The sequence below is a fragment of the Perca fluviatilis genome, chromosome 9 (genome assembly GCF_010015445.1).
Source record: "Perca fluviatilis chromosome 9, GENO_Pfluv_1.0, whole genome shotgun sequence".
NCBI classification, from domain to species: Eukaryota; Metazoa; Chordata; class Actinopteri; order Perciformes; family Percidae; genus Perca; species Perca fluviatilis.
This window is the reverse complement of record NC_053120.1, coordinates 18,644,455-18,665,877: the sequence shown is the minus strand read 5'-3', so window position 1 is coordinate 18,665,877 and position 21,423 is coordinate 18,644,455. Positions and strand designations below refer to the sequence as shown.

The 21,423-nt window shown below is 42.9% G+C and overlaps 1 protein-coding gene across 1 annotated transcript; it reads right to left on the bottom strand.

Moving 5' to 3' along the window:
* Positions 1 to 1,254: 1,254 nt before the first annotated feature.
* nmur1a (neuromedin U receptor 1a) lies at positions 1,255 to 19,175 on the bottom strand. The gene is made up of 3 exons (XM_039810219.1): positions 19,059 to 19,175; positions 8,485 to 9,429; positions 1,255 to 1,881 (listed from the first exon to the last, which is right to left on the bottom strand). Exons 2-3 carry the CDS (start codon positions 9,401 to 9,403, stop codon positions 1,529 to 1,531), a joined length of 1,272 nt encoding a protein of 423 aa, XP_039666153.1. The 5' UTR covers positions 9,404 to 9,429; positions 19,059 to 19,175; the 3' UTR covers positions 1,255 to 1,528.
* Positions 19,176 to 21,423: the final 2,248 nt, after the last annotated feature.

Below are 21,423 nucleotides of genomic sequence, written 5' to 3'. Positions count from 1 at the left end.
ATATTATAAATTAATTTCAAGTCATATTATTTTTCTATAGTGATGGACAACATTTCAGCACAAAGTACACACTGAATAATATAAAGCATTAAGACTAACAGAAATTACTAACAACCATTAAACGTTACTTTAAACAGTAGGCTACACAACATGGCAATACATTATACATAATATATCCTTACAGAACAAGTGATAACAATCTTTGACATTTATAGTACAAATCATTTAATCAAATAATTACGGTACATACAGTACAGTATAGCTTACATCATGGACGATTACAGTAGCAGTATCACCAATAAAAGACATTCACTTTTGCACAATCTTATATCGATCATTAAACTTTTTCCTTTTTAAGATTTTTTATAATCCTGTGTTTTTTTGTTCTTCTTTGTTTTTTGTGTGTCCAGAAACTTCAGTTTATTGATACTTTACACCATTGTCTTTTGCATATGCTTACTGTTTTTATAATACAAGTATATAAAAGTTTTCAACCGTTTTGTAGCTTTGACCAACTTTTGTATTCATTGGTCCACCCTATTTCATCTCAATTTATAAATCCCAGGATTTTTGTAAACCGTATCATCTAAACATATTTTTCAAAACTGACTGAAGTGCTTAAAACAAATTAGTTTAGTCAATAGTCATTTATTGGACATTGGATGTTGCAAATTTAAGATGACATTCTAGTGTTACATTCCCAAGCCTGCCCAAGGTGTGTTTGAAAACGTTCAGTATTTCACTAATGAAGTTTTCATAAGCAGCATTGTAACACTTAAAGGCCCTGACACACCAACCTGATAATCGGCCGTCCGACAGTCTGGCGAGGTCAGTGACTCAAGTCTGTTCAGTGTGTTCCGTGCCGTAGTCTGTCGGAGGGCCGTTGGCCTTCGTTTTAGCCGACCTGACTTGCTGGGTCGGAGGGCGGGCAGTTGGACTCAATGACCAATCTGATTGGTGGAGTGCTAACCCGGAAATGACGAGCGGGATGAGTGACGGATACCTCTCAAAATCTGACAAAAATCTTTTAAACTGACCTTTGTCGATCTGAAATGAAGACAGATTCAGCAACTGTATGGCCTATTTCTCGCGTAAAATGTTTTCAGAAACATGTTTCAGTGAACTATTTTCGTAAAATACAAGATCATATTTCGAACAAGCCGCCATTATGTTCGGTTGGAGAAGCCAGACCCACATGACGCGTTCGTCATTTCCGGTTTTAATTTTTTGGGTGACAATACAGATTAGCGTCGCCTGCTGTTATGGAGACGTATTACGTCTCGCGCATGCGTCGGGTTGGTGTGTCAGGGCCTTAAACTCCAGTCTGACAGCTTCAGCTTTTTCTGCACTTCTTCCACTATTTTAGGTATTTAGCTGATGCTACTGTTTAATGTGGATGTCGATGATAGTTGATGGATGCATGGGCATGGTCTTTCGAAACACCATGCCATACTACCAACAATACAATATATACCCTTCACATACCCTTGATGTTTTTAACACGAAAAACAGGTTTAATTTTTCATTCTCACATCTCCATTTCTGCCTCGACTTCAACAACAGCAGCTCCGTTGCTAAGCGGCACATCACTCAGGGTGCTGCGGAGTGTCACCCGGGTGACACTGAGCGAGTGTTTTCTGGGAGTGATGTGATGTGGCCGATGGCACATAACCTCTTTGAACATTTCTCTAAAGCGTGTTGACATGAGGTTGTACAGGATTGGGTTGACTGCTGAGCTAAGGTAGAAAAACACCCCGGAGATGATGTGCACGTACTGAAAGATTTCTATGTGGTAGTCAGTCCAGTCAATGATAAAACTCCACATGAGACGGTCAGTGTGAAACGGGGCCCAGCAGATCCCAAATACCACCACTAAAACGACTGGAAAAACAGCAAGAGAGAGGAAGAGACAATGGGGGACATGGGTAGAGGAGATTTTAAAAGCAGTACACTGATTGATGTTGCCAACGTGCTCTCTCTGCTCTCAAGGTTAGGCTGTCTTGCAATAATGCAGAAAATATCTGTCCTGGGTGCACAGCCTTTGATTTACATAAGTGTTAAATAAATCTTTACATTCATAATTAGAAAATGTTTGTTTGAAATCTGTGTTTTTAATAATTGATATAAGTCCCAATAATGATCCCTCCTACTGGTTTTGTAGTGGCATTCATTAAAGAGCTTGACTGCTGGATTAAACACCAGACATGACCGGAAAAAAATAAAAACAATGCTTAAAGATTATAGGAGGAGGACCCTCACAGTGTGAGCTGAAGGTTGTGTTTATTTAAAACAGACTGCACTAATGTTAAAAAAAAAGGTCTGGGCCTTGTACTGCTCCTTGCAAGCTCCTTCAAACTTTTACATTAGAGATTTAGGTTTAGATTGCTGTAATAAATTTACTGCTAAATCTTAATTGGTGTAGCTTGTTAGGGCTGAATGCCCACTTCAGCAATTGTCTCTAACAAGCAAATATTGATGCAGTTCCATTTCCAAGGAAGTTAGTTTGTCAAAGTTTTATTTTCATTTAAACAAGGCTTGTTACATCCATGAATAATTTATTTGTAAAATGGCAGTAAACAAAAAGGAAATTATCCTTATTACTTGACATTATTGGACAAACTTGCAAACATGTGAGAATTGGTTGAAATAGCATAAATTTTTCACAAATCAATGCAAGGGGTTGGACTATTTCAAGGCTATACTAAACATATATGAATTATCTGTAGATAGCCCCTTCTCACAGATAAAAACATGATCCTATACCTAATTGGACAAATGCACTAGGCATTGGGTTGTCACTAGCCTTGTCTTCCCGTTTTAAAATGGGAAAATCTGTCAAACTACTCACTGAAATCAGTTATTGACATTTGAGGTAAAAAAACTGGCCTAACTGTTTCTGAAACATGGTTTATTCTATATCATATGACCATCTCCAGTAAGCATCCAATGTAGCACAGTATATGGCATGACTTTGACTATTAATATAGGGAGTTTTGGGAGGTTTTAAAAAGATTATTAGGTATTATAGTATTTACAAATTATTTATGATATGTTACTTTACAGTATTTTACAATACATTTTCACAGACTTAATTTCCTGTATTTACCTTTATTTGTCCAGAAAGATTGTTTGGTTGAACCGCTAAATTCATGCAGTTACACACGTTTTATCCCAGGAGCCGACAGAAAATCCCTACTGCTCATCAGCAGCTGTTTATGCTGTCGTCATGTAGTAGCATGTCATCAAGTAGTTACAGACTGTTGGTATATGAGCTGCATTCCTTCTCTGTGCTTCTCTGACCTTTCAGCTTCCAACGTTTTTAGCCATATTGATGACAATCTTCATGGATTACTCTGACCTTTTTAATAATGATTCTAAATATTGTACTTTCTTGACTAAACATTGCCCGAAATAAGGATGTGATAACCCCAGAGGTGTATATGTCTCTGAGTAGAATTCTAAACACAACCTTAAGTAGATGACTGAATTTTTTATCTAAACATCTGCACCTGTGCATCCAGGCATTTAAAGCGCCCATATTATACTCATTTTCAGGTTCATAATTGTATTGTAAGGTTGTACCAGAATAGGTTTACATGGTTTAATTTTCAAAAAACACCATATTGTTGTTGTACTGCACAGCTCTCTCTCACTGCTGTAGATCCTCTTTTCACCTGGTTTATGTTTTAGCTACAGAGTGAGACCTCTTTTCATCTTCTTCTTCTGTACTATCTTTGATTGCACTTGCACATGCTCAGTAGTTCAGATGTAGAGCATGTCAGCTAGCTAACTCTAGAGACAGTAAAAGAAAGCCTGTTTCTCCAACTTTGGTCAGTTACAAGGCAGGATTAGCTGGGAGACTTCTAAATGAGGGCGCACATGTAAGTAGTTCTTTTGTGGATTATGGTGAACTTGTGTGTGTTGTAGCAGTGCTTTGCTATTGAGAACGAGGTACCATGCTAGTGTTAGCATTAGCGTTAGCATGCTAATGCTAACGCTACGAGCTAACGGTTACGGTTAGCCAGCTCATTTCGGATTGTGACGTCACAGTCCGAGTCGATTTTGAACAACTCACCAGGAGACTGAAAGCAGGACACATTCAGAAACCGTATCTCACTCAAAACAGCATGGATGTATTTTTTTCAAAGTTTGTATGTGTGTGGAAGCACCAGAGACACAAAAGAACACCCCAAATACCAGAAAGTGTTTTTTTCATAATATGGGCACTTTAAATGTCATTGCATTGTATAGACCAGGAGTTGATAAATACCTCAATGTTATGCACCATGAAAGATGTTCACCTCTACATTTCACTGCTTTCACCTTCACCTCTAAGCGATACAAAAGCACATGTGGGCTACGTCATTAGGCTTATATGAGAGTCTGTGTCAAACCCTGTTATACAGTAGTATACAGTGTTCACAGAACATATCTACAAAATGTTCAAGTCTAAAATCTTCAATTGTTTATTCCCAATGATACAAATTGATTGAAAGTGTTATTTCAGGAGAAACACTGAATTAAACTGCAATTTAAATTTATTTACATAGGGGCAGCCGCGATTAGTCTGCATAATCGATACTGACATTGCGTGGAGATCAATATATTAAATCGGCGCATGTTGTTTTTTTAACACTTCAATTAATTATAACAAATGTTTTTTTACAAAATCACTACGTAATTTTCTGCGTCATGACGTCAGTCGTGTTTGGCTCCAGTCATTGGTCAGCTGGAGCCCCCGTCAATGCTACAGTTTTATAAAATTGCAGCTGTCCGACTCGGTTCAGAATATTTGACATTATTTTAAGGGACAGCTTGGATTTTTTGAAGTGGGATTGTATGAGGTAGGCTACTTATCTATAGTCGGTGTATTATCTACAGTAGATGGTTTGGAGAAGCAGACAGGAGGACTGGCACAGAAGCTAAACAATGTACTATGTGGACAGGGGGCTGCAGAAAAACATATTTTAGCCACCAAAAAAAAGGCCCATTTAAAAAAATAAATAATGAATTGTTTAAGTGTATGCTATATTTTGAATATTTTCAGTCATTTAACTTGCCGTTAGATGGCTGGAGGAACTGAAGCCATTGCTTTATATGCTCTTGTTAAAGGGGTGATAGAATGCAAAACTGATTTTACCTTGTCATAGTTGAATAATGACAGTTTAGTGGGTAACTAGGACATACATAGAACCTCTAAATCCCATTGACACCTCTTTTCTCTGCAAATCTCACTATTTGAAACTGCCTCTGAAAACGGGCGAATCTTAACGAGCCCCATAGTTGACGTCAACTATTGCGGCTCCTCCTCATTTGGCTCTAGTCTGTGTTTGTCACGCCCCAACATTTGCATAGGCTACACAACTGACCTGAGATCAGTTAGTCTTCTGAATCTAGGTCGTGCAGATCTCAGAAATTGTATACATTGTTCATATGCTATTTTACCATTAAATTCACTTCTGAGACTTTTTTATGCGAGAAATCAACTATGTAGAGGTCAAATATGGGCCGTTTTACGAAAATTTATGTCTAATTGCAAATTTTGTCTGACTGTGTGTCGGAGTTCAGAGGCTGGTGCTGCCTGTGTAGCTGCCTCGCCGCCTGGCCTGCCTTCCTTCACAGACCCCAGCCTGCTGTGAGGTAGATGGAGCTCAGTCACGGCTGGCAACCCACAGCACTCCATACCCGCGCAAAGTCACCGTTTTGGGCTAATGGACTACGAAACGCTGCTGCTCTGACAGAGCTCCAGGGCCTCCAACTTCCCTCTTCCTGCTAGCTAAATGCCCGGTGTATGTGAGTGAAAGCGGTCCCAGCGAGCTTGTTACGCCAGCATTCTCTTACCACAGGTTCCAGTTACTCTTTTAAATGTGTGTAATTATAATGTGTTGAGTTATTTAAACAAACGATTGAGGAAATAAATGCCGCGTGTCCGTAGTCTCCATTGATAGAGCGCCTGCGACTGGTTGCTCTAGCTCTATCAATGAGAGCTAGCTAGCCTCCTCTTAGAATTCCTCTGGAATTCACAAAAATTCATTAACTTGAAATCGGACACCGTTGTTAGCTTTATAAGACATTTAGTTAGATGTTGTATATGTGGCGTGACGAAATTCAAACTGTAAATATACTCGAATTACGCCGAAAAGGAACCTAACTATCCGTGATTTGTAGCTAGGATTGAAGGGACAGTCACAGCTAACGAAACACCTAGTCTTCACAAATATTAATTAATTTGAAATCGGACACCGTTGTTAGGTTTATAAGACATATAGTTAGATGTTGTCTAAGTAGCGTGACGAAATTCAAACTGTAAATATACTTGAATTAAGGTGAAAAGGAAGCTAACTATCCGTGATTTGTAGCTAGGATTGAAGGGACAGTCGCAGCTAACGAAACACCTAGCCAGTCTTCACAAATATTAACTTGAAATCGGACACCGTTGTTAGGTTTATAAGACGTATAGTTAAATGTTGTGTAAGTGGCGTGATGAAATTCAAACTGTAAATATACTCTAATTAAGGCGAAAAGGAAGCTAACTATCCGTGATTTGTAGCTAGGATTGAAGTGATAGTCGCAGCTAACGAAACACCTAGCTAGTCTTCACAAATAATAACTTGAAATCGGACACCGTTGTTAGGTTTATAAGACATATAGTTAGATGTTGTGTAAGTGGCGTGACAAAGTTCAAACTGTAAATATACTCTAATTAAGGCGAAAAGGAAGCTAACTATCCGTGATTTGTAGCTAGGATTGAAGGGACAGTCACAGCTAACGAAACACCTAGCTAGTCTTCACAAATATTAATTAACTTGAAATCGGACACCGTTGTTAGGTTTATAAGACATTTAGTTAGATGTGTAAGTGGCGTGACAAAATTCAAACTGTAAATATACTCAAATTAAGGCGAAAAGGAAGCTAACTATCCGTGGTTTGTAGCTACACATAGCTAGGATTGAAGGGACAGTCGCAGCAAACGAAACACTTTGTCTTCACAAATAATAACTTGAAATCGGACACAGTTGTTAGGTTTATAAGACATATAGTTAGATGTTGTGTAAGTGGCGTGACGAAGTTCAAACTGTAAATATACTCTAATTAAGGCGAAAAGGAAGCTAACTATCCGTGATTTGTAGCTAGGATTGAAGGGACAGTCACAGCTAACGAAACACCTAGCTAGTCTTCACAAATATTAATTAACTTGAAATCGGACACCGTTGTTAGGTTTATAAGACATTTAGTTAGATGTGTAAGTGGCGTGACGAAATTCAAACTGTAAATATACTCAAATTAAGGCGAAAAGGAAGCTAACTATCCGTGGTTTGTAGCTACACATAGCTAGGATTGAAGGGACAGTCGCAGCAAACGAAACACTTTGTCTTCACAAATATTCATTAACTTGAAATCGGACACAGTTGTTAGCTTTATAAGACCTTTAGTTAGATTTTGTATAAGTGGCGTGACGTGTGTAACATGTGGTAAGAGATTGCTGGTGTAACAAGCTCGCTGACCGCGCTCTCACTCACACACAACGGGCCATTTAGCTAGCAGGAAGAGGGGAGTTGAAGGCCCTGGAGCTCTGTCAGGGCAGCAGTGTTGGTAGTCCCTGCTGTGGGCTGCCAGCCGCGACGGAGCTCCAAGTACCTCATAGCAGGCCGGGGTCTGTGAAGGAAGGCAGGCCGGGCGGCGAGGCAGCACCAGCGGCTGAACTCCGACACACAGTCTTACCAAATTTGCAATTAGCCATCAATTTTCGTAAAACGGCCCATATTTGAGCTTTATATAGTTGATTTCTCGCTTAAAAAAGTCTCAGAAGTGAATTTAATAACGAAATAGCCCGACAAACAATGTATGTCTGAAATATGAGGCCTGCTGACGAGTATTCCATATGTTTCTATGTAGTTTGCGCAAACCAATCAGCGCGTAGCTCATTCTGAATATTCATTAGCATACCATATTTGGAAGAAAAGCTCTTGTTCCAAATAGAGCCATATTCACAGGGTAGTTAAGGGCCTAATAAAATAGCATTCGGGCAATATTCAGCCCAACCAATGTTACATACCCCATTAGGAGACCTTAAGGAACTATATAATCATTCTATCACCCCTTTAAAGGCACCAGACTCCATTGCCAAAAACATTTAAATTTCCTATTTAATATAGCCTAATATAAATTTAAACAGAGATTTGTATGCAGGGAGCCAACAGGAAGTCAGCTGGCTTAGCCAGAAGAAGTTTTAAACATACATCCATAATAAGAAGTGGTACATCTTTCACAAGGAGCACTATGGGATTCCAGCTGGCAGGGATTTGTTTCAAGATAGTGCCCCTTATATCACAAAGAAAGTTGCTCATCTAATCTTTAAAAACTCTTAAATATTTGTTTTGGCCTAAAAATTCAACTATTGATTGGGCTCTTTGTCCCATGAACAGGTTTGCTTACAGGTGAGATCTGGGTAAGATAAAAGAAAAAGACTTGTTTGATACTCACACAACATTTTAGTGACCTGCCGGCGACGTGCCTTCTGCTGCTGTGATCTGACGCTACAGAAGCTGTCCTGTCCAAAGCCCGTCTTCGCCTCCAGTGTCTGACGCATCTTCTCTCGCTTCAGCTGCAACCCGATAAGCATGTAGAGAGCGCTGATGGTGAGCATGGGCAGCATGAAAAATAGCAAGGTGGTCACCTGGATGGTCAGGTTGTAAATCCAGCGCGGTTTTACCAACGTACAGATCACTGAGTCAGGGATCTCCACGGTTATGTTACCAGCAGGGCTAGTAGAGCGACTGTGAAGGACGGTGATCCCATGCAGACTTGTGTTCGGCAAAGCACACAACACCGACACACCCCACACTGTAAGTATGACCCGCTTGGCATGGGTGCGTGTTACAACGTACTTTGCTCGTAGCGGGTGAACCACAGCAATGTAGCGCTCCACGCTCAGCGCTGTCACGTTGAGGATAGACGCCAAGCAAACAGTCTCGAATATAAACGTTTTGAAGTAGCAGCCGCCCTTCCCCAGGAGGAAGGGGTAGTTCTGCCACAGCTCATACAGCTCTAATGGCATGCCGAGCAACAGCACCAGCAGGTCTGACACCGCCAGGCTGAACAAGTAGTAGTTTGTTGGCGTCCACATCACTTTGTTGCGTGCAATGACAGTGCATGTCAGCACATTCCCCACCATACCTACCAGGAAGATGACCAAGTAGATGTGGCAGATGGGAAGGAACACAGATGATCGACGAGGCCCCAGATATTTCTCCAGGTACTCTTCCTCTGTCAGACATGCATCATCCAGATCAATGTGGCTTCTGTTTATGCCAGAGGACAAATTGACACACTTTTCCCCAGGAGGACAAAGCCAGCCATCTTTTTCAGCCATTAGATCAAAAGAGCAGTTGTAAGCTGACATTCTGCCAAAGTAATCAAACTCGTTATCTGAGAAAAAAAAAAGATGAAACAGACATCAGTATGCCATTGTTAAACAAAAGTTCTGAACACAAATGAGAATAAAGTTAAAAGTAATGCCATTTATACAAAATAGATTTCTAGTAATAGTTGAACAGGAATCAAAGTTTTGTCGATTACTGCAAATGCACTTGTGTCAGCACAAATGAGGAAGGAGTTGCTTCACATCTTGACATTTATCTCTCTTTACTTTGTTTCCTGACCCTTTTCCCAAACTCTGAATTAAATTAGCCCCGTAATAGTCTGCCGACCTGTCGAGGGTGTACCCCGCCCCTCCCCTAATGTCAGCTGGAATCGGCTCAAGTCCCCCTCGACCCTGAATAGGATAAGTGGTTACAGACAATAAATGGATGGATGGATGAATTAGATTAGCTATGACTGCTGTTTCTGCCAATACATTTTGAATTGACTTCTGACAGTGAACAGAAGACAGAAATGATTGAATAAGCTTGCCATCTGCTTCCTACCCTTGAAGAATAACTCAAAGTCTTCACAAGCTTTGCCTCGGTTCTTCAGTGAACACAAATATGCAGACTATTCTTGAAACTAATAGCAAAGTTACCATCAGAAGGATAATTTGAGGTTGCCAATTTCGATACCTCCGTTTCGATGCCGATTCCTTAACGATACTTACTTTTCGATACCATATGTTTTAAAATCCATTTCAACATCAACAAAAATACATTAAACACTAAATTTTTATTTTCCACCTTAATTGTCAATCAAAACAGTTTTCAAAATTAAAAAATTCTGGTAACACTGCTCACTCAGAGTAACATTAATAACACTGGTTGTGCTTTTCAATAGGGGTGCGCCAGTCAGATACTCAGGATTGGTATCAATCCCAACTTTAAAAATTAACAACAAAAGGGAAACCTTTTTGCCACAACATGAACATATTATAAATAATAAAGAAATAAAGAAATTACTTTGTTTACAGGCTAATACTGAACTAACTAAAATGCAAAGGAATGTAAAGAACAAAGACTTTTTAGTGCAAACTGCATAATGACAAAAACCTTTAACAATACACTTGGTCACTGCCCTGTTGTCAACATTGAACTAATGAAGAACTAACTTAAGTGCAAAGGTGTATGTAATTGTATGTATGTATGTGTCATATGTATGTAATTGAATTGCCTTGTTGCTGAAAGGTGCTGTAGAAATAAAGTTGCCTTGCCTTACAACCTCAGCCTGTCAGTCAGTCATCAGGGCACAGAGACCACTGTTGTGCCTACTGGGAATTACTGAAATTGTTGGGTCTTTGTAAATTATAGAGTGTGGTCTAGACCTACTGTATCATAAGAGTTATCTCAGGACACTTTACAGATGTAAAGTGTCCTGAGATAACTCTTATGATTTGATACTATAAATAAAATTGAATTGAATTGTCTCAGAGAAAGCGTCACCTCGACCGCTTTCGTCTCACCATTATATCATATTACAGAAAACGCTGCCTGCATGAACTTTTAAAAAACTGTAACCAGACTTGAAACCATTTTATTGGCATTGCCTCTGCACGTGTGTGTCGGAGCTCCGCTCTCTGTCACTATGCAGAGAGGACAGATAAGCTTGCACTTATGTGCTCAGAGGCTTTTGGAACCGAAATTTGGCACAGAGAGATAAATAAATAATTTTTGTCTAAGTCGGCCGCCTTAACTGCAAAGTGCTGCGGGAAACCCTGCTGACCAATCAGTTGTCTGCAGGTTTTCACGTCACCTTCTAGTGGGTGAGTTTGTGGAGCATTTAGCTGCTAAAGATCCAAATATTTTTAGCTGGGAGTTGGTGGAGACCAAAGCAGAGCTTAAAGGAGAATAAATATTAGACTTACATTTAAAAAAGATCAGTTATCACATATCATCATAGATCACAAATACATAGTTCTATTTTTTTGGGGGGGGGGTTTCTGTTGTTTAGTTTTATATGTTGTTGGAACATTTTTTTATCGTGGATGAATACACATTTGGTAAGTATTTTTTTGTAGTATTTTGAAAGTATTAAAGTAGTTTTTATGGTAATGAAGGAACATGTCAAAGGACTGGGCTATTGTATATCAGGCTTCATATACACAGGATCAATTCATTGTTAGTTTTGGTCTTTGCATGGGATTTATTGACAATGAAAAAATATCGAATATCACTATTCTGAGTTTGTTTTTGTCAGGGTGTCTTGGACTGTTAGTCAGTGTTCATTGACTGTTTGTTTCCCCATTCACTGTCACCAGCACTCACTCTCTCTCATTCTCCAGCACACACTCCTCCCACTGATTCATACTCCTCGTCACTCACGCAGATCAGACTCTCCCAGTCCCCTCAGTCCTAATTACACACACCTGCACCTCATCAAGCCTCATCCTCAGTCCACCACCTGCAACTAATCAGCCACCACCTACATAAGCAGCACAACCACACACACTCCTTGTCAAGTCTCGTTTCCACATGATGCTTTGACCACGCACATTAAGCCTAGTCATTCCAAGTTTGCCTACCCTGTACTTCGGATCCTGTTGTCTGCTGCTGCTCTGGAACCTGCCTACCCAGCTACCAGATTTCCTGCCTGTTGCTTCCTGCTCGTTGTTGGATCATTGTTAATAAAGCTCAGCTTCTCTACTGCAGTCTGTCTCCTGGTCGTCCGTGACAGAAGACTTGACCACAACTAAATAAACATGGATGAGGACGCCATGGAAGATCATCTGTTCAATCAAAACGGAGACACTCTGGAAGATTTTGTTGCAGTTTACCTCTGTTATTATCACAGTGCGGGCTGGGAGGAGGACTTCTTAAAGTATCAGTTCTGGAGCGGGTTAGATGACCCACTTACTCGGATGCTGCTGCTCGAGGACCTCAACCTGCCGTTTAGTGAGTTTCTGGACCGAGCCCTTTGGGTTTGTGGTTCCTCCCTTACGGTAGCGCTTGCCGATCCAGAGCCAGCCGATCCGGTGCCAAAGTCCTCACCACAGGCCCACTTCAGCAGGGAGCCATTTGACTGCCCAGTCGGACAGAAGCCAGCAAGCGTCTGCCCAGTCGACCAGAAGCCAGAGACTGCTCACCGACTGGCGGCGACGAGACGGCCTCACCGCGACTGCCCAGCCGAGACTGCTCACAGCAACTGCCCTGCAGAGACTAGCAACCCTTCTGTTCCCGGAGCCGGTGTCTGACCCCGAAGCGTGTGCGGCGGTTCTCCTGACCCCGAGCTGGCGTGCAGCTCTCCTGACCCTGAGCTGACGTGCAGTCCTCCTGCCTCTGAGCCGATGTACAGCTCTTTCCATGCCTCCACAGACACGCGGCCTGCTAGCGGCCTCTCTCCAGAGTCCCAGCTAGCTAGTAGCTTCCCTGTGTCCCAGCTAGCTAGCGGCTTTCCTGAGTCTCAGCTAGCTAGTAGCTTTCCTGAGTCTCAGCTAGCTAGTAGCTTTCCTGAGTCCCAGCTGGCTGGTGGCTTTCCTGAGTCCCAGCTGGCTGGTGGCTTTCCTGAGTCCCAGCTGGCTGGTGGCTTTCCTGAGTCCCAGCTGGCTGGTGGCTTTCCTGAGTCCCAGCTAGCTAGTGGCTTTCCTGAGTCCCGGTTGGTTTGGATTCCCCCTGACTCTAGGCTAGGTAGCGGTTCCCTTGTCCCTAGTGTCCCAGAGTCCTCTAGTGTCCCCGAGTCCTCTAGTGTCCCTCGGTTCCCCGAGTCCTCTAGTGTCCCTAGGTTCCCCGAGCTCTCTAGTGTCCCCGAGTCCTCTAGTGTCCCTAGGTTCCCCGAGTCCTCTAGTGTCCCTAGGTTCCCCGAGTCCTCTAGTGTCCCTAGGTTCCCCGAGTCCTCTATTGTCCCTAGTGTCCCCGAGTCCTCTATTGTCTCAGAGTCCTCTAGTGTCTCTAGTGTCCCCGAGTCCTCTAGTGTCCCCGAGTCCTCTAGTGTCCCTCGGTTCCCCGAGTCCTCTAGTGTCCCCAGGTTCCCCGAGTCCTCTAGTGTCCCCAGGTTCCCCGAGTCCTCTAGTGTCCCTAGGTTCCCTGAGCTCTCTAGTGTCCCCGAAGTCCTCTAGTGTCCCTAGGTTCCCGAGTCCTCTAGTGTCCCTAGGTTCCCGAAGTCCTCTAGTGCCCTCGGTTCCCCGAGTCCTCTAGTGTCCCCGGAAGTCCTCTAGTGTCCCCGAAAGTCCTCTTAGTGTCCCTCGGTTCCCCGAAGTCCTCTAGTGTCCCTCGGTTCCCGAATTCCTCTAGTGTCCCTCGGGTTCTCGAGTCTCCTCTAGTGTCCCCAGGTTCCCCGAGTCCTCTAGTGTCCCTAGGTTCCCCCGGAGCTCTCTAGTGTCCCCTCGAAGTCCTCTAGTGTCCCTAGGTTCCCCGCGAGTCCTCTAGTGTCCCTAGGTTCCCTCGAGAGTCCTCTAGTGTCCCTCGGTTCCCCGAAGTCCTCTAGTGTCCCCCGAAGTCCTCTAGTGTCCCTAGGTTTTCCCGGAGTCCTCTAGTGTCCCTAGTTCGCCAGTCCTCTAGTGTCCCTACGTTCCCGTCAGTCCTCTAGTGTCCCAAGGTTCCCCGAGTCCTCTAGTGTCCCAGGGTCCTCTAGTGTCCCAGGGTCCTCTAGTGTCCCAGAGCTTCCTAGTGTCCCCGAGCTCCCCGAGCTCTCTAGTGTCCCAGAGTCCTCTGGTCTCCTAGAGTTCCTAGAGTCCCGGCCATGTAGCGGCCCCCCAGGGTTCCTAGAGTCCCGGCCGTATAGCGGCTCCCTAGAGTCCCGGCCGTGTAGCGGCTCCCCAGAGTTCCTAGGATCCCGGCCTTGTAGCGGCTCCCCAGAGTCTAGCCTAGCTGGCATTTCCCCTGAGCCCAGGCTAGCTAGCCTCCTTCCTGAACCCCACCTAGCTAGCACCCTTCCTAAGCCCTCTTCGCCGGTACAGCCCGGCTCGACGCCCTCTTCGCCGATACAGCCCGGCTCGACGCCCTCTTCGCCGGTTCAGCCCGGCTCGACGCCCTCTTCGCCGGTTCAGCCCGGCTCGACGCCCTCTTCGCCGGTTCAGCCCGGCTCGACGCCCTCGTCGCCGGTACAGCCCGGCTCGACGCCCTCGTCGCCGGTACAGCCCGGCTCGACGCCCTCGTCGCCGGTACAGCCCGGTTCAAAGCCCTCATCGCCGGTACAGCCCAGTTCTAAGCCCTCATTGCCTGTCCTGGACATCATCCCGGGGAGCCTCTCCAGGTAAATTTTGGGGGGGGGCCAAAGGCCCTCTAAAGGGACTGTGGAGGTCCTGCCGACACGGTTCCCAGGACCGCCATGGCCTCCAGAGGGATCAGCCCCGCCATGGCCTCCAGAGGGATCAGCCCCGCCATGGCCTCCAGAGGGATCAGCCCCGCCATGGCCTCCAGAGGGATCAGCCCCGCCACGGCCTCCAGAGGGATCAGCCCCGCCACGGCCGCCAGTGGGCCAGCCAGCTCCGCCGTGGCCACGCCCCCAGCCGGCTCCGCTGTGGTCACGCTTCCGGCCAGCTCCGCCCAAGTCTTGGGGGAGGGCCTGGAGTCCGTCCGCCTTCGCCCTGTCCCCCTCCTGTCCCGGTCTCCGGGCTGCCCGCCCCCCCCTCCCGTGTTTTGCCTTTACGGCGCGGGTCGCGCCTTGTGGGTGGGGGGGTAATGTCAGGGTGTCTTGGACTGTTAGTCAGTGTTCATTGACTGTTTGTTTCCCCATTCACTGTCACCAGCACTCACTCTCTCTCATTCTCCAGCACACACTCCTCCCACTGATTCATACTCCTCGTCACTCACGCAGATCAGACTCTCCCAGTCCCCTCAGTCCTAATTACACACACCTGCACCTCATCAAGCCTCATCCTCAGTCCACCACCTGCAACTAATCAGCCACCACCTACATAAGCAGCACAACCACACACACTCCTGGTCAAGTCTCGTTTCCACATGATGCTTTGACCACGCACGTTAAGCCTAGTCATTCCAAGTTTGCCTACCCTGTACTTCGGATCCTGTTGTCTGCTGCTGCTCTGGAACCTGCCTACCCAGCTACCAGATTTCCTGCCTGTTGCTTCCTGCTCGTTGTTGGATCATTGTTAATAAAGCTCAGCTTCTCTACTGCAGTCTGTCTCCTGGTCGTCCGTGACAGTTTTCCAATTGGGAATGGGGGTTTATGTGCTAGACTATTTATTTGCCAGGACTGGTTGCCAGGTAACCAGGGATTCCAGGAAAGTACCATTCCCAGCCAAGATATACTGATTAAACACCAGTTAACGTGCTATTTGGTAAGCTTTAGAGGTGTTAGATGGATTTTGTTACCTTGAGACAGAACCAGGCTGGCTTTCTTTAACCTTTAGGCGACTGCTTGTGCTTTTCAGTGGCAGGGACAAATGAGCAGATTCTCATAGACGTACTGCAGGTACATATGTACTGTACCTAATGTTCAAAGGAACACATATCAGAGAGCAGTGATTCATCCTATTAAATCTTTGGAGGCTTTTGAAGTTCCAGTTTAAAGAAGTAATTTGGTAATAATTATATCCCAGGCTAAAGGGCTTTATAGGAACTTGGACAAGATGAAAGTTAAACTCATCTGTTATGTTGATGATCCCATCAATAAATGACTGATATCAAAGCATTTTTTATATATTAGTGTATAAATTATTATTTCATAGAACATGAAATGCAGTTGATTATGCTTACAGAGAAACTTCTTTGGCTTCTGTTAGACTTGAGCTGACGTAGGAGGCAAAGGAATTGGAATGTAATGTGGAATTATAGCTGAATGTAAATTTCTGACTTGGGAGGTAAAATGGAACCATTTTTTAAATTTTTCAAGTGACAGCTGGATAATGAGAGAGAACAAAAAGTAACGTTCCTGCCAGTTTAATGACTGACTGTTGATGATAAGCAGGACTAAACACTAAATGTATTTCTCCATACATTTACATATATATCAGTCAGAGGTCTTTTCTTTCTCCAACAGAGAGTTACTGTTTTATGTATTTCATCAGGATGCATTTTGTATCTAGTGTCTCCTCCTGAGATCCTCTGTGGAGAACATAACACTAAGGCCTTTATTTCAAACACCATGCATACAGTATACTTGAGTCCTAATGTACTGTGGAAATCACATCCTGGTCTTTCTAGTGATGTAAAATACATGAGGATGTGACCAACAGAATACATTTTCTCTCTTTTCAAAATGCGGGGGAATTGCAGTAAACATGTTTTATGGCAGTAAGGGAGGTACGTGATCAAATTTATAAAGATGTAATGTTTGTGTTCTTGAGTTTTTATTTATTTATGACAGTCTATGTTATAACTAATAGACTGTAACTATGTTATATTAAGATTTTAAATGTGTATGTTATTTTAAGCCTTTCAAAATACACATTTACATACACATGTCCTTTTTGTGGGACAGAGGGAAATAATTTAGGAAGAGTCAGATATAGATTATTTGTCTAAAAAAAAAAAAACACACACACACACACACACACACACACACACACACACACACACACACACACACACACACGTGTATAACCAAAATATTCCATTCAAATCATTGTGATCGGTTTCTTACATTCCATTTAAAATGTTTACTTCCAGGTCTCAGGAGGCTGGACAGAAAGTGAGTTTGATACACTATCCGCAGTAAAGCATGTTGTCAGTGTACAGTGGAAACACATCTACTGCATTACAATGTATTGCATACCATAAACAATTTCCCTGTGGCTTTAAATTGCAGCCACTACTGTGCCATAAATTCCTTCTTTTATCAATATGTTTTTTATTTGTTGTTTTTTTACGATATATTAGCATCTTCTACAAATTAAAAGCTCAGGGTCAAGCTTTGGGTGTAGGATGCAAGTGCATATTCCAAAGAAAAACATAGTATACTTCATAAAAAATAGATCTACTACTATAATAATTATTTCAGTCCTGCAGGATACAAGCTCTACAATGGATTTGATATATTTATGGATCATATCTTCCTCATGAGCATTCTGCAAGTTGTGCATCTCTAATATTCTAGTTCAAAAGTCTCAGCAACATTGCTTTTGATGTATTGCAATATTCTCATGCTAAACACATTTTTCATGTCTTTTGATGTTTGTAAAGTTATGACTTGTTTTTGCACAAAATGAGTGAAACAAAGTCACACCACACGTTGCTCCAAAACAACAGGTGATCAAATGAGAGGAATGGAAATTCCCTGGTTTATGTAGATATATCATACTTTATTGATGTCTAGTGGGAAATGTATCTGCTTTTGAATGTCATGATTTAAAGCCAGTGGGTAGCTACAAAGCTCAAATGTATCAAATAACTACATGCAATGTTGACTACATCCTGCAGTGGAAGCAGTAAAATGCAGAACATTTAGAGTGGCTCTGTGTTTACAAGTCCTGCCTAGAGTATATAGCTCATTACAAACAAGAATCCCTCTGCTCTACTGCCAAATCTTCAGCTGTACTAAATAAAGGCAAAAAGCCAAACTATTATCCAAAGAAATAATTGTGGAAATGTGTTTAAGTGCATGAATGCTCGCTTCTGCTTACTTTTACTCGCTTAAGTGTAATCTGTGGGAATTGTGCAAAACCTGAATGTGAAGTTTTTCAGAAGCACCTCTCACAAGTAATTTTAAGAAATCACTTTAATAACCGCAGACATTTTGATCCATCACCTGATGCACTGATGAGACAGACCATCTCTGTCTCTCTATTCTGCATTAGCATGCTGCACCTTTCATGACTTCATTTGATATTTATGCACCCGCTTCAAATTATGACTCCAAGATGATGTGCTTCTCTGGTCACTGTCATTTTCTTTTTATTTGTACAGTTATACTCAATTATTCAGATTTGGTATTGTTTCAAAGTTAAAAGCTCTAGGAGGAAAGAACATCTAGGAGAGATATATACTGTATCTTATTTACACTGTATTAATTTTGGCTGAATGAGCCACCAGGACACTGAGTAAGTTTGCATTTAGAATGGCAGAATCAAATAATTTTGGTTTCATTTCAATCATTTGTTCTCATTCTTGCCTAGATTCTGTACTCTAATAATGACATTTCAGGGGTTTTACTTCAATTAAATTAAAGTAATTTCCCCCCACAATCCTGTTATGCTCAACTTGGCAGTAGCTAAAGATACCACTTTGGTAAATCAAGATGAAAGAGAAGACACATTAAATTGTGGCCTCAGTGTAGCCTAAGCAAATATTTTGTTATTATATATATATATATATATATATATATATATATTATTAGAGTAACAGACATTTCCAATAATGTACACTGTCCCTGAGATAAAACATCAATTAAACAAGTTATTTAGATTTTATTAGATTTTCAGTGTTTAGTGAGCCACTGAATGTTCATTTTATGATTGGCTTATAATAATAAAAGGATATAAAGTCTTGTTTTATGTGTGATATTTAATTTTAAAATGTTATTGATATTGTAAAACCAACCCTAGCAATGCAATTTCAATTAAAAAAGGTGAATTACAAAATAAATTGGTTGATTACAGTACAATATGTTACCCACCAAGATATATGTTCTAATATTTTTGAGGCACTGAATCATAAAGTGATTTTTATAATCAATTATGGATACACAATACAATAACTGTGATAAATACCTTTCCAAAGAGCCATAAATCTGCTTACCTTAAATGTGTTCCCTTGTTGTTTTTCCCTGGTTTAAACGCAGATCAGTGTCTTGAGTGGAGTGTGAACAATGTGCTGCTCTCTCATTCCACTCTCCTCCTGGTCTGTCGCTCTCTCCTCAAGCCTCACTCACAATCACACACATACAGTACACACAAACACAGACAGCGCTCTCTCTCTCTCTCTCTCTCTCTCTCTCTCTCTCTCTCTCAGTCATTCTCCCTCATTCACCCTTTCTGGTGGCTGGACAGAGGCGGAGCACAAAACCTCAGCCTGGGGGCAGAGCTGACAGATGGAGCCCCTGGAGGACCACCAGTTTGCAGGGCCGCTGGGCAGAGCAGTCTGGAATGCGACCAGGAGGTCCAGAGCAGCTGAAGAGAACAGGCAGGAAGATGGCCAGATGGGCAGGGCAGCTCTAGCAGACGGCCTGAAGGTCGCCGACGTAGGAGGGACCCCTCTGGAAGACGTACACGGGACCCCTGTGGAGAGCGGCCTGGGTTCTTGAGGTCAGGAAAGGCAGCGGGCAACTGATGACTTAGCTGTAGATCAGACCACTGGAGAGCTGAGCAAAGACCAGCGACAGGACAGCAGAGTGGAAGGTCTGGCTGTGTTTTCGGCAGAGTGGGGTTCAGGCCGCAATTCGGTGTGGATAGCTCACTGGGGATGAGGCAGGAAGTCGGCAGGGACAGCTAACTGTGGTTCTGTGGCACTGGGCAGCTGAGATATTGATGCACTAAACTGCTGGGAGAGCCATTAATGTCAGGAGCCATGGGGACCACGCCTTCCTCTGCTGACTCTACAATACCCACTGAAAATAGCAAGGTGAGCAAGGATGAATACTGGCCGTTAGGGCAGCTTCTCAACTTTTCCATAGACAACTAATAGAAATCCAGGGATCAGGACAAGCAGGTGGCAAACCAACCGGATCAGGGATGGCAGCCGCATCAGTACAGGTAGGCAGAAACTAGCAGGCATAGTGGTTGCTAGCATGCCAGAGTGAAGACTGAAGGCTAGCAGGCCGGGAGTTAGCGGATGTGAATGGATTTATGTGGACCTGGCCATATCTAAGTGCCTCATGAATTGGGTCAATGGCACTATAGTGACTTATAGCTGGGAGCAGCATGCATAGGTGGCCAAGAGCAGTTGCTTCTTCTGGCGATAGGTCATTGGAGTATGCTCAAGGCGCTAACTTTTGCAGCATTGACAAATAGGCTAATTTATTTTTATTTTTTATTTACTTTGTTTGATTCTGCTGGCTATCTGAAACAGTTTAGAGACTAATCGACTGTTACTCCTTCATTTAAAGTAGTTCTCCTGGGATGTAGGCAGCAGTGTTTGGTAGTGTGGCAGTTGCAGCTGCTGTCAGTAGGTAATTAGCACCCACATCTGTTTATCTTACCACCAGTGGGTCTGTTAACTGCATTTTTCAGTTGCTTAATGAACATGCCAGTATGCACAACCCCTTACCTATATCCACAGAAGAAAGTAAACAAGAACTTGTCAATTAACATTAGCAAGATGAAGAAGCTGATGGTGGACTTTTGCAGGACTAAGCCTCCTCTGACCCCTGTATCCATCCAAGGGGATGATGTTGAGGTGGTTCACTTCTATAAATACCTTGGAGTGCACCTGGATGATGGCTAGAGTGGGCTGGAAACACAGAGGCCAGAGCTGGCTCTACTTCCTGCGGAGGCTCACAAGTTTCAACATCTGCAAAAGGATGCTGCCGATATTCTACCACTCTGTAGTGGCCAGCGCAATCTGCTACTGTGTGCTGGGGGCAAGAGATGTTAACAAGCTCAACAAGCTAGTGATTGGAGGAGGAGTTGAGCTGGAGTGTGTGGAGGCAGTTACAGAGAAGAAGATGCTTTTGGGAGCGTGTCTATGTTCCCCGGGTCCTATGTTCCCTGGGTTCCCCTCTTTGTATGAGACTGGGGAACATAGGACCCATTTTCACCATTACTGCCAAATTCCATGGCAAATAGGCCTATGTAGGCCTACAGGTTGTATGGAGCTAGATTTGTTTCTTTATTACATGCGAGAAAATAAATGATCTGAGAGAAAAAAAAAAGTTTGAGAGAAAAAGTTTTCATACCAACAGCAAAAAATTATATTTGAGACTAAAAAAAGTTTTGAGAGAAAGTATTTTCTCATAGAACACAAAAAAATATAAATTTGAACATTTTTAAATTATTTCTGAGAAAAGAAAATCTCTCTCAAAATACTTTTTTAAACTCTCAAATATATTTTTTTGCTATCAGTGTGAAAACATTTTCTCTCAAAAAAAATGTGTTTCTCTCAAAACGTTTTTCTTCTTGCTCTCAAAACGTCTTTGCTCTCGATGCAATTTCTTGCTCTCGTGTCA

Coding starts and splice junctions, on each gene's coding strand:
- nmur1a (XM_039810219.1), bottom strand. CDS start 9,403: ATGTCAGCTTACAACTGCTCTTTTGATCTAATGGCTGAAAAAGATGGC. Junction 1,882..8,484: donor GCAGGTCACTAAAATGTTGT/GTGAGTATCAAA, acceptor CTGTTTTTCCAG/TCGTTTTAGTGGTGGTATTT.